Source organism: Antechinus flavipes, chromosome 3 (genome assembly GCF_016432865.1).
Source record: "Antechinus flavipes isolate AdamAnt ecotype Samford, QLD, Australia chromosome 3, AdamAnt_v2, whole genome shotgun sequence".
In the NCBI taxonomy this organism is placed as follows: domain Eukaryota; kingdom Metazoa; phylum Chordata; class Mammalia; order Dasyuromorphia; family Dasyuridae; genus Antechinus; species Antechinus flavipes.
In genome coordinates this window covers 3,476,595-3,495,114 of record NC_067400.1, presented here as the reverse complement: position 1 = coordinate 3,495,114, position 18,520 = coordinate 3,476,595, and the positions used below count along the sequence as shown (strand labels likewise).

Here is an 18,520-nt window from a genome sequence, read left to right as displayed (position 1 = left end):
ATCTGGAACACAAAATTTTTAAAAACGAAAGAAAAAAATGTTTTAAATGTAACTGGGAAAATATTTTCAAAGATAAATCAAAAAAAGAAAAAAATAAATTTAAATTTAAACGTCAGAATCGAACAAGTGGAAGCTTATAAGGCTAGGTGAAATCAAGAAACAATACAACAAAGTAAAAAGAATTTAAAAAAAAATAGAGGAAAACATAAAATATCTCACTGGAAAAAAAAAACTGACCTAGAAAATAGATCTAGGAGAGTTATTTTAAGAATTATTGGACTATATGAAATCCATGATCAAAAACCAAAAACAAACACATTTACCAAAAAAAAAAAACAAGTCTGGACATCATCTTTTAAGAAATTATCAAGAAAAACTGCCCTGATATCCTAGGACAAAGGTGGGGGATGGAATATGTGTGTGGGGAGTGTAAAATAGAAATTGAAACAATCCACCAATCACTTCCTGAAAAAACATTAAAACTCTCAGAAATATTATGGCTAAATTCCAGAGGTTCCCAGGTCAGAGAAGAGTTATTATAAGCAGCCAGAAAAAAACAAAACAAAACAAAACACAATTCCAATATTGTGAAGTCACAGTTAGGATAACACAAAACACAAAACACAAAATTTAGCAGCTTCCACATTAAAGAATCAAGGACTTGGAATGTGATATTCCAGAGGGCAAAGGAGTTCGATTTACAACCAAAAACCATCTATATAGAAAAATTAAGTATAATCCTTCCAGGCATAGGGACAGGATGGAAGAGGTGGACATTTAATGAGTCAAAGATTTTCAAGCATTCTTTATAAAAAAGACCAGAGCTGATTAGAAAATTTGACTTTTAAATACAAGACTCAAGAGAAGAATTTAAAAAGTAAACAGAAAAGAGAGATAATAAGGATAAAATTAGGTTAAACTGTTTATATTTCTACAAGAGAAGATGATATTTGTTATTCCTAAAAAAATTAATTAGTATTAGGGCACTTGGAAGGGATATACAAAGACAGGAGGCACGAGGGTTGGCTATGATGGGATTTTATCCAAAAAATAAAATTAAGACATAAGAAAAAGTGACGCACTGGAAGAAGTAGTAAGGGGGACATAGAATGGAATAAATTATCTTATATTGTTGTTTTCCTTTCTAGAAGGACATCAGAGAAACGATGCCATGATATACAAGTGACTTGGATTCAAGTAAAGAAGGGCTAGCAAAGTCACATGCCTCACTTCCCCCTCAAAGCCATTAAGGTCCAGTGGCCATTTGTAGATCAGGATGACAGGAGATGGCCCTGGAGGCAATGAGAGACATTGGCATTTGCAAGACAAGGTTTTCCACGGGTCTCAGTTTGCCTGGGGCCACACCCATTCACAATTTAAGGCTAGGGAGCAAGTGAAGCAAAAAAAAAAAAAAATCTCCTTTTTTACCTACTCCCCCCAAAATCTAAATAAACAAACAAATAAAAATGAGAGAGGAAGACCCTCGGGGTTTCTGACCAAAGTAGAAACGACCACAGTAGTACTTTCATTACTTTCTTCATAGACAAGTTAGGAAAGATTGGCAAGTAAAGAAAGCATTTAGAATCCTTTTAAGTGCTACATAAATGTAGGGGGGAGTAAAGTAAATGTAGGGGATAAGAGAAAGTGAGTGCTAATAGAAGGGAGGATGGATTGGGAGCAGTGGTGAGAAACTGAAACAAAAAACTTTTAAGGATGTTGCAGGGTGAAATTATATTCAATGAGAAAAAAAAAAAACTAAAGTTTTACCAATAGCAAAGGAATAAAGTAAATAAAACCCAACGAGAGTTATTATTAAACATAGTTCTAAGAATACTAGTCAGAGGAAGGAGAAGTGAAAAATTAAAGGCATAAACAGTCAAAAAGGAGAAAGAATTAGCACTATTTGCAGACATTATGGTTTATTTAGAAAATTCCCCAAGAATTTGTCCAGAAACTAATTGAACCAATTAATAAAATCAGCAAAATAGCAATATAAAAATATGCCTCCAAATCACTACCATTCATGCATAGTAATAAGAAAATGCAGAAATAATGAAGAAAAAGAAATCTTATTCAAAATAATTACTAAGTCCTAAAAATTATCTTAGGGCGAAATAACCAAGATAAACTCTATAGACGAGTATAAATACAAAATGAAAACACAATTCAAAAAAGAAAAAAAAAAGAACAAATGGAAGGATATTTACATTTCCTAAGTGAATATATGAATGCAATCCTATTCCAACTGAATTTTTAAGGGAGTTAAGAGAACTATTAAAGAAGGCTATAAAATAACAAAATTATTTGGAAGAATAATAGTTCTAATAACTCACAGGAAAATTTTTCTGGATTCAGAATAAAATGAGATTTCAGGTTTTATTTAGAAAACAGTAATTGTCAAAATTGTAAAGTAATTGGCTTTAAAAATAGAAAAAGCAAATCAATGGGAAAAGCTAGATAAAAATTAATCGGTAACAACCAATTACTGAAAAAAAAAAAAAACCTAATCTGTGAGAAATTCAAAATAGAAATTGTTTAAGGAAGAATTTCTTATTTGGCAATAAAGAACTGGGAAAACTGGAAAATCATTGAATAGAAATTAGATGTATATTAACAACATCACATGCTAAAGTAAGCTCAAAATAATTATATAAGATGAGATCAGCCATTTTTTTAAAGTTATGGTTCAGGGAGAATATTTTACAAAACCAAGAGGAAATCCCCCCAAAATAGAATAGATAACTTTTATTATATAAAATTGAAAACTCTGGTATAGCTAAAAAGAATAAATCTGAGATAAAAAGGAAAATATTGGATTAGAAGGGAAAATCTCTACATCAAACAAATATATGATTGAAATTGGGCTAATTACATGGTAAAGTTACAACATATCAGATGGAGAGCCCAAAAAAAATCCAGACCACTGGGTAGAATTTTGTGGAAAACTTATGGGCGGATATGAACAAAGGTAAGAGAGGAAGTGAGTATTTATATAATATCATGTACATAGTAAGCATGTTGTTTAAGTTTTTTTAAAGTATTGTTTGCTTAAGTTTATTTAAGTTTGTTTTAAGTATTATCCATTTGATCCTCACAACAATGTTAAGAGATAAGTGTTATTATCTCCATTTTACATTTGAAGAAATAAACAGATAAAAGGGAAGTGATTTGCCCAGAGTGTCTCAACTAGTAATTGTCTGAGGGCGGATTTCAAATCAAGTCTTCCTGAATCCATCTCCAGCACTCCAGGAACCCACAAAGATCATAAATGATGTGTGATGATCTGTGACACTGGAAAGAGAGCCCTTGCCAATGAGGTCCCAGATACAATGGGATGTCAGAATATCCGAGAGCAGGAGCCACCTTCCGATGATCCCGGAGACAACGAGGCAGAATGAGCTGCTTCTACATCGAAGAGACTCCCGTCCTGTAACTGTTTTCAGGGAGATCGGATGACTGTCTACTAGGGACACTGTAGAGGGAATTATTGTTCAGTAACACGTTGGAGCGGGTTGACACTCAGACTTTTTTCAAATAGATAAAAATTCTGATTCTTTCCCTTGATGAGCTCTCTCTGAGTGGGGTGAACGGGAGGCCAGTGAGACTCACGGGAAAATCTGAGGGAACTGAGAAGCAAAAGGAAAAGAGACACAGAGACAGTGACTCCATCAAGCGTCTTTGTTTGCAGTGATGATGAGCAGCATCCTCCATGACCCAGGCAACAGCCGCTGCCGCCATCAGGAACTTTAGTTGTTGCTCCCTCCACATGGCAACGGGCACGGTATGCCAGCAAGAGGGTCCCTGGATGCGTGGGGCACGTGCCCAGGTAATGAGAAGTCTAAGTGGTCACTGAGAGGGAAGGGAATAGCTGAGGTCACATCGTTACCAAAGTGACGGCAGATTTTTCTGCCATCTGTTGAAAAAGAGCGTGGACTTGTTCATGCCAAAGAAACTTTCTGAGATTCATTATCTGATGAGAAAAACGACTGGGGATGATGATTTCTGGATTCTTGATAAATGCCCCTCTTCATGCTTAGTAACATTCCCTTGTAGGTCATTTATCAGTTTGCTCAGAGATTCATGGCTGGGAGTAAGACTTGGAACATTTGGTTAGAAAAGAGACAGCTACCTGGGACGCTCTCAGAACAGGTGCTCAGTAACTTAATGATCCTTCGCTGGCCACAGGATTTGGTCTATTTGATCATGATCTTCAATTTCCCTTTGGCCCAATTACCCTCAAAGGTCCAAATAGTCTTTGGCTTTTTTTTCCAGGCTGCATGTCTGTCCCCTCTTGATGCTGACATTCTTAATTCCCTGGTAGAATGCATTGTAGAGGAGAAGAGGAGGGAGGGGGGAGAGGCAGGTAATTCTAGCAACATTATCGATATGAAAATAGGGTTCAAACTTTAAAATCATCACTTATATTCTTTTCATTTTCTTTCCAGTGGATCCAGAGATGTTGGTAAAGGAAAAGGAGGATCACCGAGAGGGAGATAGTCCTGATCTTGTGCCTTTCTTTGAGGAGAACGGCTTGGGGAGGTAGGAAACAGCCTGAGCCCAGAATTAAGAGCATAAGAAGTCACTCCAAACCCTTTAAGCTTTGGCTGGCTAGCTCTCTATCTGGCCATCTATCTTTCTATCCATCTATCCTTCTATCCATCTATCCGTCTATCTTTCTATCCACTATCCTTCTATCCATCTATCCTTCTATCTTTCTATCCACTATCCTTCTATCCATCTATCCTTCTATCTACTATCCTTCGATCCATTTATCCTTCTATCATCCATCCATCTTTCTAGCTATCCATCTATCTCTCCACACCCAAAGGTATGTCTAAGCCTATGCACACATTTATGTGTGGAGAGATGATATATGCATATGTATTCACATGCATATATAAACACATATAAACACACATGTAGGTCTTCCACATGTTTGCTCTTCTATATAGAAACCCTGACCACGTTTCCTCATTGGAAAATAGGGACAATTATAGCACTAAGACTGTTGTGCGGTGACAGTGTTGGTGGGTGTCTCCCTTTGTTCTCCAAGAGAACCCAAATGGCATCGCTATGTTACAGTGGAGTCCCATGTATCTGACTGCGGCTTATCAGACCGGCCAGAGCTCAGAATGCTCGGCCACAGGGAGGACACAAATAGTAAATCTGGGATGGCTCCTCTAATTTTGCATGTCTTGCGTTTCTGCTTTGCTCGTGCAGCACAGCCCCTTCTCTGATGAGGACGCACCATACCGGGCGTTCCTGGGCCAGTGTCTCTTGGGCCTACAACTGATCTAAACTCTTGAGAGAGACCTTGAGGGGGTCCTCGTATTGCTTTTTCTGACTGCCTTATTTGCACTTGCCGTGTGTGAGTTCTCCATAAAAGTGTATATTTGGCATTCAAATAATGTCTCCGGCCCAATGGAGCTGTGCTCTCTGCAGGGGAGTTTGAATGCTTGGCAGTTTCGTTTGAGAAAAAAACCTCAGTATCTGGGGTCTTACCCTGCCAGGCGATCTGTAGAATCTTCTTGAAATCCTGCCAGGCCTGGAATCTCCTTGCCCCAAGTTCTCATGGGGCAAATGTCCTGAGCCTGAGGCTCCCGGTCCCGGTCGGAGCAGCCACCCTGGGAGCTTCAGGGGACACGGGGCCCCAAGCGCCTACAGAGGGTGGGCCCATCCAGGACCTGCCTTAACTGCCCTGAAGGGGGGGGGCTGCCTTGGAGACGCCAGCGGATGTGGGGATTCTGGCTGCTAAGAGCAGACCCCGGGCCTAGGAGAGCCCCCAGCCCCTAAGAGCAGTCTCCCATTCTCCAAAAAATCTCCAGCGTTTAAGCTCTTTCCAAAAGCTCTGAGGCCAGGCTAAGCTGCCGGCAGGACGATCTCTCCTTCAGGGGGAAATCTCGGCTGAGGTGTCTGACCCAGCCAGACTCCCTTGGCTTCCCCCCAATACGTGCCTTTGGTTGCCACTTGCAAACCCCTAGCTTGACCCCCTTGATTTAGATGCTCCTTTAAGAACTCTATTTGCCCATCTGTATCCCCAAGCCCTGCTGGCCAAGGTGACTGTCCCCAGCAGGAACAAGCTGACCCCCACTATAAGGGGGACATCTGTGCAGGAGACTGAGCCCCCTCCAGCCCTAGACCCAGAGCTGGCGGCATCGGACTGCCAGTGGGATAGGGTAGGAAGGAAATGCCGGACAAAGAGCCGGGAGGAATGCAGGTTCGTGTCCTGCCTGGGACACGGCATTAAAGGATGCTGGGCAAGACACCTTTGCCTCAGTTTCCCTGTCTGTCCAGTAAAGCTAGCCATACATCCTTCTCCCCATAGAAGGCTATCATGAGGATAAAATATCATGATATTGGTCAACTTGGAGGGGCTCTCGTGAGTGGCAAGTGTTACCTCTGGCTCACCTCCCTGCCCGAGGGCCTGGGGCTCCCACGGTGCCTCCAGCTCCTGCCCAGTATCCACAATGGCCCCCAAGGGGCTGCTCCTTCTGGGGAGCAGCAGAGATGAGATTACCGAGTGTTTGTCAAATCGTTTATATTTTCAGAAAACAAAGATGAGATTAAACACGATCCGGGGAGAGGTGATGTCACCGAACACACATCAAATATCTTGCCCCCACATTCGCTTCCAATGTTTCTGTTACCCAAACACCCAGTGTGTGAGGGGGTTTTCCTCTGGCTCGCCATGCCTTGTTTATATGCGGCCAAAGTTTGGCACAGAGTTAGGCAACTCTGGGGTCTTCAGAAAGCCTCGTTCCTTGTGAAATGCCCAGTCGGATCCGAGGTCCACGGAGGACTTAAAAGGCTTTAAGTTCAGTGCCCTCATTTTGCAGATGGAAACACCGAGGCACAAAGCAATTAAAGGGACATAGGTAGTAAATGCCCAGGGTAGTACTGAACTTGGGTCTCCCAGGTTCCAAATCCAAAGCCCCATCCACTCTGTCAGGTTGCCTCTGGCTGCCTACAGCCCTTCTCCCAGATGGGGAGTCACAGAATCCAAAAGCCGAGGGATCTGGGAGTCTTCCCTTCAAAACCTCCTGATCAAGCTGAACTGGAAATGCTGGGGGGCCACCCCCTGCCAGGGCAGTCACTCCACAAACTGCAGCTTAAATGGGCGCCCTCGCCTGCTTCCGTTGTCCCCCTGTGGTCTAATGGAGCGAGACTGATCCCCTTCCAGGGCACAGCCCTTCCAAGGTCTGGAGGCAGCTACAGCTTTACAGTCACAAGGGGATGATCTGTTATTCAGTGTAAGAGCCTTGAAACAATGTGCTTTTATGTAGGAGAGGCTGGAAGGCTTGCAAGAGAGAGGCTGTGTGTGTGTGTGTGTGTGTGTGTGTGTGTGTGTGTGTGTATGTGTGTGTGTATGTGTGTGTATGTGTATGTGTGTGTATGTGTGTGTATGTGTATGTGTGTGTGTATGTGTGTGTATATGTGTATGTGTGTGTGTATGTGTGTGTGTGTGTGTGTGTGTGTGTGTGTTTGATGTATGTGTGTGCCTTCCCACTATTTCCTTCTCTACGCCAGAGCCAACCTTCCACGGGCACCTCCCGTCTCCTCCAGCAGACTGCCCCTCCATCCACCTCATTGTCACTTCTCTTCCCTCTCTCCCTCTCTGCTGGCTCCTTCCCTCGGGTCTCCCTCACCTTCAGAAGCCCCTCCCTCATTTCATCCCTTCATCCCCACTAGTTCTTGCCCTTTGTGAGCAAGCTCCTTGAGAAAGTCATCGGCCACAGGTGCCTCCACAGCCTTTCTCTTCACCGGCAGCTCACCTCTCCCAGCCTGGCTTCCAAGCCCATCGTTTCAATGAGACTGCTCTCTTCCAAATTAATAGTGATCTTTTAATTGTTGTTCAGTTGTTTCAATCATGTCCCATTCTTTGTAACCACCTTTGGGCTTTTCTTAGCAAAGACGCTGGAGCAGTTTGTAATTTCCTTTTCCAGCTTCTTTACATCTCCTTTTCCAGGCCCAGTGCTCTTGTAACAGGAAACTTAAAGAAAGAGGAGGGTTTTTATGCTCAAAAAGCTATCAAACCGTGCATACACTTTGATCCAGCAGTGTTAATACTGGGCTTATATCCCAAAGAGACACTAAAGAAGGGAAAGGGACCTGTATGTGCACGAATGTTTGTGGTAGCCCTGTTTGTAGTGGCCAGAAACTGGAAATTGAATAGATGCTCATCAATTGGAGAATGGTTGGGTAAATTGTGGTATATGAATGTCATGGAATATTATTGTTCTGTAAGAAATGACCAGCAGGATGAATATAGAGAGCACTGGCGACACTTACATGAACTGATGTTGAGTGAAGGGAGCAGAACCAGAAGATCATCATATACGTCAACAACAATTCTATATGATGATCAATTCTGATGGACGTGGCTCTCTCCAACAATGAGATGAACCAAATCCATTCCAATGGAGCAATCATGAATTGAACCGGCTACGCCCAGAGAAAGAACTCTGGGAGATGACTAAGAACCATTATATAGAATTCCCAATCCCTCTTTTTTAGTCCACCTGCATTTTTGATTTCCTTCACAGGCTAATTGTACACTATTTCAAAGTCTGATTCTTTTTGTACAACAAAATAACTGTTTGGACATATATTCATATATTGTATTTAGCTTATACTTTAACATATTTAACATGTATCGGTCTCCCTGCCATCTGGGGGAGGGGATGGGGGGAAGAAGGGGAAAAATTGGACAAAAGGTTTGGCAGTTGTCAATGCTGAAAAATTACCCATGCATGTAACTTGTAAATAAAAAGCTATAATTAAAAAAGAAAGAAAGAAAGAAAGAAAGAAAGAAAGAAAGAAAGAAAGAAAGAAAGAAAGAAAGAAAGAGAGAGAGAGGAGGGTTTTAAAAGAATGATAATGAGTTTGGGTTTGAACGTGTTGGGTTTAATGCGGAACATCCATTTTGGAAATTCCAATAGTTAATTAGACTGTGAAACAGGAGGTCAAGGGAGAGTTTCTTTTTTTTTTTTTCTTTTTCCAATTACATATAAAAATTCATAATATTTGTTTTTCTTTAAATCTTGAATTCTAATAGATTCTCCTTCCCTGCCTTCCCCCTTCTTTAAAACAGAGGTTATACATATGCAGTCATATGAAACATTTCCATATTAGTTCTGTTGCGAAAGAAAATACAAACACCCTGCCTCCAAGAAAAATCAAGTACTGCATTCAGTTTTTTTTCTGGAGCATTTTTTTTTTCATCATGAGTTCTTTGGAATTGTCTTGAATCACAGTATTGCTGAGAATAGCTGAGTCATTCGCAACTAATCCTCCCAACAATATCATATTACAGTATATCTCTTAGTTCTGCTCACTTCAACTGCATCAATTCACCTATGACTTCTGAAATCATGCTGCTCATTTCTTATAGCACAATAGTAATCCATCACAGTCATATGCCTCAGCTGGTTCAGCCATTCCCCAATTGATGGGCATCCTCTCAATTTCCAATTCTTTGCCACCACAAAAAGGGCTGCTATAAATATTCTTGTCCATATAAATTTTTGCTTTGATCTTTTTTAGGATCCAGATCTAGTAGTAGTAACGCTGGGCCCGTGTATGTATACAGAGTTTGACAGCCCTTTGGGCATAGTTCCAAATTGTTCCCCAGAATGGTTGGGTCAGTTCACAATTCCACCAAAAGTGCATTCATGGCCCCATTTTCCCACATCCCCTCCCATATTTGTCATTTTCCCTTTTTCTCATATTAGTCAATGTGATAGATTTAAGTTGGTATCTCAGAGTTGTGTTAATTTGCATTTCTCTAATCAATAATGATTCAGAGCATTTTTTTATAATAGATACATAGATAACTTTGATTTCTTCATCTGGAAACTGCTTTCCTTATTCTTTGACAATCATTTGGGAAATGAATCATATTCTCATACATTTGACTCAGTTTCCTATATGTTTGAGAAATGAGGTCTTTATCAGATAAATTTTTCCTCTGTTTTTTTGCTTTCCTTCTAATCTTGACTGCATTAGTTTTATTTGTTCAAAAGCTTCATTTAATGAAATCAAAAAGTATCCATTTTACAACTCATAATGTTTATAAGTTTCCTGTTTGGTCCAAAATTCTTTCCTTATCTATAGATCTAACAGGTAAATTATTCCATGCTCCCGTGGAATAGCTCATGGTATCAGCTTTTCTATGTAAATCATATACTCATTTTGGCTTTATCTTGCTATACCATGTTAGCCTAGGTTCTACCAACTTGATTTCCAGTTTTCACAGCAATTTTTATCAAATGGGGATTCTTTATTGCAAAAACATGGATCTTTGGGTTTATCAAATACTAGATCACTATGCTCATTTACTATTGTGTATCGTGTACCTTCTCTGTTCCACTAAATCAACATTCTACTTCTTAGCCAGTGACAGATTATTTCAATGATTGCCACTTTATAATATAATCTGAAATCTAGTACAGTTAAGCTGCCTTTCTTCATTTTTTTCCACTGATTCCCTTGATATTCTTGACCTTTTGTTCTTCCAGATGAATTTTGTTATAATTTTTTCTAGCTTTATAAAATAATTCTGGTAGTTTGATTGGTATAATATTGAATAAATAGATTAATTTAAGTGGAATTGTCATTTTTATTATGTTGCTTTGGCCTATCCATGAGCAATGATTATATTTCCAATTGTTTAGACCCGGCTTTATTTGTGTGCAAAATGTTTTGTAATTGTGTTCATAGAGTTCCTGGATTTGTTGTGACAGGTAGAATCCCAAGCATTTTATAGTAGCTATAGTTATTTTAAATGAATTCCCTCTTTCTATCTCTTGCTACTAGACTTTGTTGGTAACATATAGAAGTGATGATGATTTTATGTGGGTTTATTTTATATCCTGAAACTTTGCTAAAGTAGTTCATTATTTCAACTGTCTTTTAGCTGATTCTCTAGGATTTACTAAGTAAACCATCTTATCATCTGTAAACAGCGATAGTTTTGTTTCCTTGTTATCTGTTCCTTCAATTTCTTGTTCCTTTCTTATCACTCTAGCTAACATTTCCAGTACAATGTTGAACAATAGCAGTGATAATGGACATGGGGAAATTACAGCTGGATAAATATCTCTGAGAACCATTAACATCATCATGACATTTTCATCCATGGGAGAAATGGCACCGAGAGAGAAGAGAAGAGGGCTTGGGACAGAGCCCTGAAGGATTTTATTCAATGTTTACTGGAAGCAGAATGCAGAGGGAAGCTAATCTGAACTAGGAGAACATATATACTTTTCAGGTTCAGGGTGCCATTTTCTTTTTTGCATGTTACTGTATTTTTATTTAAAAAAAAGTTTATTGCTTTTTATTTTATTCCAGTCATCCGAACTTTCTAACCTTCCCCCCTAGAATTAAAAAAAAAATCAATTAACACAGCAACTGCTTCTGGCCCAAATGAAATATTCTTTTCTCTATAGTTTCTGATCTTTCTACAGAAAGGAAAGAAACAGGTTTTTTTTTTCCTTCTCTTTTCCTTCCTATTTTCCAAATTTGCCTTCTCTTCCATCTCTGTGTCTTTGCATAGGAATCACCCTGTCCCTAGTGTGCATTTCCTTCCCTCCTCCACTTCTTGCTAGGCCTAACTACTTTAAAGGTTGAATGCCACCTCTGACAGAAAGGCTACCCTGATTTTTCCTTATTATCAGTGTTCTGTCTGTCCTATTTATTAAGTGCCTACTATCTGCCAGGTACTGTGCTAAACACTAGGGATAAAACGAAGCAAAAAACAGTCCCTGAACACAAGGAGCTTATGATCTAATGGAGGAGACAATATGCAAATTTTTATCCTGTATGTCGTTTATTACATATGTATATATACATAAATATGTATATATGTGTGTGTGTATATATATACAGATATACATACATATACATACATATATAGGAAATCATTAAGAGGGAAGGCACTGGAATTGAGAGGACTTCAGGAAGGTTTCCTGTAGAAGAGGGGATTTAAATAAGGATTTAAAAGAAGCCTGAGAGGTCAGGAGTCAGATTAGAAGGGAAGTATCCCGGGCATGGAGAATGGCCAGCCAGAAATGGAGGGTCTTATTCAAGGAATGGCCAGGAGGCTGCTGTCCCTTGATCAAAAAGTGTGTCAGCCATCGCTCCTTAGCTACTGACGTATTTCTCTGGTGTAACCCTAATAGACCCCAAGATCCTTGGAGCCCAGCACAAAGCACGGGGCCCGAGGCCTGCTAAACCCTTCAGAGACATGTGGAGAATCAGCTGGGATAGCCAGGGGTGAACTTTCTAAGAGCGAATGAACAAGAGCTCAGTTTGTTTTTTCCGGTGAATAGAGGCGGGTCCACCTCCCAACGGCCTGGAGAGCCACCTTCTTTTCTCATGACCACATCACGATGACATGTGGAGACAGAGTATTCAACTACTGTTTCTTCTCTCTGAACTTCCTAAGCCCACGAGGTGCATTAGCCCCATCCTGTAGGTGAAGAAACGGAGGCGCAGAGGGACGGGGCACACAACAAGCAGGAGGGCTGAGTCCCGGACCCAGGTCCTCCTCCTATGACCTTACTCTCCCTCCCTAAGAATTTAAGGGGAGCGAGCGAGAACGTCCACACCGACTCCCCTGAAGTCCAGCAGCAAAGGGATCTGTCTCCCCTTTTCTGCAGAGCTGTCAGACTCAGGCTCTTGCTTCAGTGGGAACCATCACCAAAAATCCGGCTCCAGATCTGCCCTTCGCTTTATCTCCCTGAAGTTTCCAAAGCAGAACATCACCCTCAGCCCAGGGACACGCGGCCATCACGATCCTCCCCCTCCTTTCTAATCGCCAGTTCTCCCACATGCAGCACTTTCTCAGGGTCCCGCTCCCTGCGGCAGGGCAATATTGTATCGAGCGACATACAAGGTTTCACAAAGCCTTCATACAAAGTTTCACAAGGCCTTCTCCACCGTCCCCTCCCACGAGCCCTGGGGGCAGCCGCGCTGAGCAGGATTCCGGTCCCTCAAGCTCCTTTCACATTCTCTCTCCTCGCGGAGCTGGGGACGCATTAGAAGTCCCCTCATCATATACTGTAACATATTTAACATGTATAAGACTGGCTGCCATCTGGGGGAGGGGGTGAGGGGAGGGAAGGGAAAAGTCAGAATAGAAGTGAGTGCAAGGGATAATGCTGTAAAAAATTACCCAGGCATGGGTTCTGGCAATAAAAAGTTATAATTATTAAAAAAAAAGAAGAAGAAGAAGAAGTCCCCTAATCCGGCTTCCTCCAGATTCATGAAGCGCCTCCCTAACTCCCTGACAAGCCTGCAGAGTTGACTAAGGACTCTTTGTCAGTGATGGGAAACTCACTCCTTCCTGTAGAAGCCCTTCTCCATTGTGGACAAGCCAATTGTCAGAAAGGCCTCTCTCACTTTGAACCCAAAGCTTCCTTTGGTCTGCTGTTCACAGTGACCACCCCTAGCTATGGGATAAAAGCCACATTTCTCTTCCACGGGATAAATATTGAGATTATGACTGTTAGAAAGCAGAAAAAATGAGAAAAACGCAGCACGTTCCCCAATCAGCTGCCTCCGGAGGCCGTAAGCTTTGCCTCCTTGGAGATCTCCAAGCAAGGAGGGATTTCCTTCATACGTCGCTTGCCCCCTTTCCTGGTGACAACTAAGGCTCCCACAAAATGAAGCACCCTGAGATTCCCAAAGTCTTCAGGCTGCTTTGATCTAACCTTCAGTTGCCAACCTGGCTGAGAACTCAGAGCTGACCCAGAGGCCCGTGGGTGATCCGGCCCTGCTCAAGGAACCCACCCTCCCTCCTGGCAGGTGACCCCCACATCGTCAGTGACTCCCCCGGCCCCTTCCATTAGTGTCCCACATGGACATCTGGGTTCTGTGGCCAGGCAAGGGGCCCCCCCACTCCCCTGCCTCTAGGCTACTCGCATCCCGATGGGCTTCCCGGCTCCTTGGGTCCTTGCCCAGCAAACTCTTTTTACTGGAGCCACTTCAGAGAGATTTTTCTCACTTGAATTGAGTGGAAATGAGGGACGCCGGGAGTGGGGCACACGGGCCCCAGAATCTCACCAATGCCCAGGTGAGTCCAGGGCCCGGGGGCCTACATGAACTTTGGGTCTGTGTTTCCAGAACTCTACAAGAAAAAGGAAGCTCAGGAGAGAAAGAAGGGGAAAGCCAGTAATGCTAGAAACACTTCCCTTCCTTGTGCTGGGGGGGTACAGAAAGTAGCCAGACCAAGGGCCCCCAGAAGGGCCAGCACCGGATCGGAAGACTCATTTAAAACCCTCTGCTGCTTCTGTTTGCCCCTCTAACATGGGGGCAACATCAGATGTCCGAACATACAGAGAGAAGAAAAGAGATGCACTTAGTAGGTGCCACGGGCAGCTGGGCAGCCCAGTGATGGGCCTCCGGCCTCCGGCAGTTACCTGTTGTTCAACTGGGCAAATCACATAAGCTTCTGCCTCAGTTTCAACTGCAAAATGGTCTGAAGGAAAGACAAATTATCCCAGAAAACTCTAAATGGGTCACAAAGAGCAGATGGCACTGAGATGACTGAACAAAAATTAGGCACCTACTATATACCAATATTCTGCCAGGCCCTTTAGTTCTACTCAAATCAGAAAAGATCTCACAGTTTGGGGGAATGAAGGAACCTGGTTAATCCCTATGAGATTCAGAAAGGCCGAGGGCCGGCCAGGCAGTACTGACGGCCCAGCTAATTCTGTGTCTACAGGATCCTGAGCATGGCACTTTGTGCCTCAGTTTCCACTTCTATGGAATGGGGAGATTTGACTCAGTGGCCCCCAGGGCTTCTTCCAGTTCTAACTCTAACTAACTTCAGGAAGCCATAGATAGGAGTTTCCATTAGATAGGGAAATGACTGATTGCTGATTCCGCGGTCTTCTCACACCCAGGCTGGCTCTTTTCCCCCCTGCTTTCTCCCTAAGACTGTCTTACACCGGATTGTGGGGGGTTGTTAGGGGCACCTAGAAGAGCTGGGAAAGGGGACTATGGGAGAGAGTTTTTTCATTTGCATTAGAAATGCCCCAGGCCTGAGCCCCAGGGACCAGCCTCTCCACATTGTCACCCTGACCTATTTAATAAACTCCTTTTAATTCTTAAAAAGAAAAAGGAAAAAAAGGCCTACTGGCAAGCCCACAGAGGGTGATTTGGCTTGGTCTTTAAAAAGACACTCAGTTCTTACAAACGGCCTGCTCTCCTTTGGCCGGGAGCCCGGGAATCCTGCGCAATGGAGATGCCGCTGATAAAAGAGAAGCAAGGAAGGGGGTTGGGGAGAGAGGAGAAGGGATTTTCTGGCTGAACCCCTTGTTTTTCATGGGAAGAAACTGAGTCCCCGAGAGGGAGAGACCGAGTCCCAGAGGCCACGGCGCTCGGACTCCTGGCTCCCTGCCGCCTCCATGACCAGTGTACTAGGCGGTCTCCATTCTCGTGGCTCCCCACAACTTCAGACACCTCACAAACACCCAACATGATTTAGAAACACAAACATGGGGGGAGCCTCACTCAAAATAAAAGCAGCGGTGATGGAGCGCATTAGTATCCGTTGTCCAAGGCTCCCCCTCACAGGCTCCTTAAAATGAGAAGGGGGAGAGAGGCCCCCGGTGTCCCTGGATTATCCAGCAGGGCTGCCCACAAAACTGTGGAGTCCTAGCTGGCAGGGACCTTAGAGGTCACCCGTTTTTCAAAGGACTGGCTCAAAGTCACCCATCAGAGGTGCAAGATACACACATAGGGGAGGCATCTGAGGTGGGCTTTGGGCACAGCTCTTTCCCAGGGCTGGGGCCGGGGTCTTTGTGCTGTCCCCGACAACAGCCTGCCTCGAAGCTGGCCTCCCAGACTGCGCTCCCACAGATCTGCGGGAGCCACCTCCGGGTCCCCCGGCTGCAGCTCCCTTCCCCCGGATACCGGCACTCACCAGCTCGTTGTCTTCTCCCGGGTTCAGCAGGGCCCAGTGGGCTCTCTTGCGGTTCTCCTCCATGTGGAGGCCGGCCGGTCCCCAGCCAAGGTCTGCTCCCTGCTAATCCCTCGGGGAGCTCCTCACCGGGCCAGCTGGAAGGCTGAGCAACAAATACCTTTCATCCCAGCTACTCAACGATGTTTAAATATCCTACCACACCCCTTCCTTATTGGACTAGCCGAGGGGAGCAGGGCTGGCCAAGGACCTTCCCATGCTGCTGCCCTGCCTTGATTTCTCTCCCCAGCTTCGGCCGCCGAGCCAACCCAGGGAGAGACGTGGCACGAGCAGAGCTTGGGCAAGAAAGTTAACTTCCCATCTGTAAAGGGCTGAGGCTCGAGTTGATGCACCGAGGTCCCAAGCACGTGAGGCTAAATAGTAATTGGACCATACTCTATTAATATATAAGCTTGGAGAAAGAATGGCCCCCGCCCACTCTTTGTGCAAGTCCTGATGTGTTGTATAGGAAATGAGGATTTTGGTGGGTGGAGGCAGGGGAGTGGAAAAGGAAGGGGAGGAGAGAACTGCTTGCTTTTGCCATTGCGGTGACCTTTTTCTGTTTGTTTCTCTTCTTTTTGCTTTTTGCTAAGGAAGTTGGGGTTAAGTGACTTGCCCAGGGTCACACAGCTAAGAAGTGTTATGTGTCTGAGGCTGGATTTGAACTCAGGTCCTCTACCCACTGAGCCATTTCCTCCCCTTCCAATTAAGGGTTTTGTTTTTTTTTCCCCTGAAGCAATTGGAGTGATTTGCCTAGAGTCTGAGACCAGAAAAACAGAAAAAGATCATTGCAATGGCAAAAGCAAGCAGTCTCTCCTCCCCTTCCTTTTCCACTCCCCTGCCTCCACCCACCAAAATCCTCATTTCCTATACAACACACCAGGACTTGCACAAAGAGTGGGGGGGAGGGGGGGGGCCATTCTTTCTCCAAGCATATTAATAGAGTATGGTCCAATTACTATTTAGCCTCATGTGCTGGGACTTCAGTGCATCAACTGGAGCCTCAGCCCATTACCCATCAGCAAACGCTGGAGCCCCGCCAAGCACACCAAGAACAGAGGAGATCCCTCATGAACGAGCCAGAGATTAGCCGGCGAGAGAGGGCCAGAGACTTGGGGGCGAGGGACGGCCCGGCTGGGGAAAGTGGAAACGCTCCTGGCACCGACAGCGGCCAGTCCTGGGAGGAGGCGACAACGACCCCAAGGTGACTTGGCCCTGACCCTAAGGCCTCCGGATCTGGGAGCCCGGTATTCCCCAAACAATTCAGCCGTCAGATAACCATCTGTTGGTCCATAGGAACCAGATTTCTGAGACAATAAGGAGGAGAATATCAGAGCACCCATCAGCTCCACCTCCAAGGCAGAGAATTCAACAGTAGGTGCCTATGCGAGCACCCATCAACTCTTCCTCCATGTCAGAGAATTCAATAGTAGGGCATATTGGAGCACCCATTGGCTCCTCCTCCAAGACTCAGTTTATCAGTGACATGAAGCACCCGATCTCTCCCACTTTTACCTATAAATGTATTTTCTCGCTCCTGGTTCTTTTGGACCTTAGCCATTGTTAGCAGCGTGATAAGTCTCTGCTCCTTAACTTGGAGTCAAACTGAGTTTGAGAATTCACTCATCCCAGCTGCGACATCGACCCGGGGACCCTAACGTCGTTGGGGTGTCTTGTTCCTCAACAACATCAAGATGGGGTTTGAGGCCGAAAGGAAGGAGAGACTCTGGTGAAAAGTGGGGATCAAACAGAAGCAAAGCCCCGGGCATCCCGGGGTGGATCTGCCCTGAAGGAGGTCTCCTCTCCCCACCCCTGGACTCTTCAAAAAATCCATGGACTCTCAGATTTGGAAAAAGGCTTGAGAATCCCTTTGGTTACTCAGCCAACAAGTGCTTATCCAGCCTTTGCTAGAAGCCCTCCAATGAAGGGCGACTCTACCTCCTTTAACTTCTCTGGGTCTCAGTTTCCTCATTTGTCAAATGAAGCAGTTGAACCCAATGACTTACTGCTCTGATGGAAATGTGAAGGCTAATCAGGGGTTGCAAAAGAGCAAAGCGATAACCCCAAGGCCTCATTTACTGAAAGAGAATGAATGGGGTTTCCATGGCATGGGCAGTTCTGGGAAAAGGAAGGATGGAAGGAAGAAAGGAAGGAGAGAAAAGAGAGAAGGAGAGAGGGAGGGAGGGAGAGAGGAAGGAAGAGAGGAAGGATGGGAGGGAGGGAGGGTGGAGACTTCCACCACAGGCAGATAAAAACTCCCAGGGCAGAGGATGTGCACAAACAACCTTGACTTGAGTTCCTCCCAAAGAGCTCAGAGAAGGCGATGTACCCAGAGCACATTGTGTCTGTCTGTCTATCTGCTGGTCTGTGAGCCACCTTTTAGTGATAAGCTGCTCCAAATTGTACTGGGCTGGTCCAGGACTCTCCAGCATGGTAGATAATGCTTACAGAAAATTCACTCCCTTAGCATTCCCTCTGGGACATCGGTGTCCCCTCCTCCCCAGGATAAGGCCCTGGAGGACGCAGTTGGGATGTCATCCTGACCAAGAGCTG

At 44.1% G+C, this 18,520-nt stretch overlaps 1 protein-coding gene across 2 annotated transcripts in view; it reads right to left on the bottom strand.

Moving 5' to 3' along the window:
- The window catches only part of ATP13A5 (ATPase 13A5), a 96,631-nt gene extending 79,969 nt beyond the window's left edge, over positions 1-16,662 (bottom strand). The window contains exon 1 of one of the 2 annotated variants that reach the window (XM_051991623.1): positions 15,932-16,662. In XM_051991623.1, the coding sequence (XP_051847583.1) occupies positions 15,932-15,994 (63 nt within the window). In that variant the 5' untranslated portion in view covers positions 15,995-16,662. The remainder of the gene's footprint in view (positions 1-15,931) is intronic. The other variant, XM_051991624.1, reaches the window with a different exon arrangement.
- Between the last annotated feature and the right edge of the window lie 1,858 nt (positions 16,663-18,520).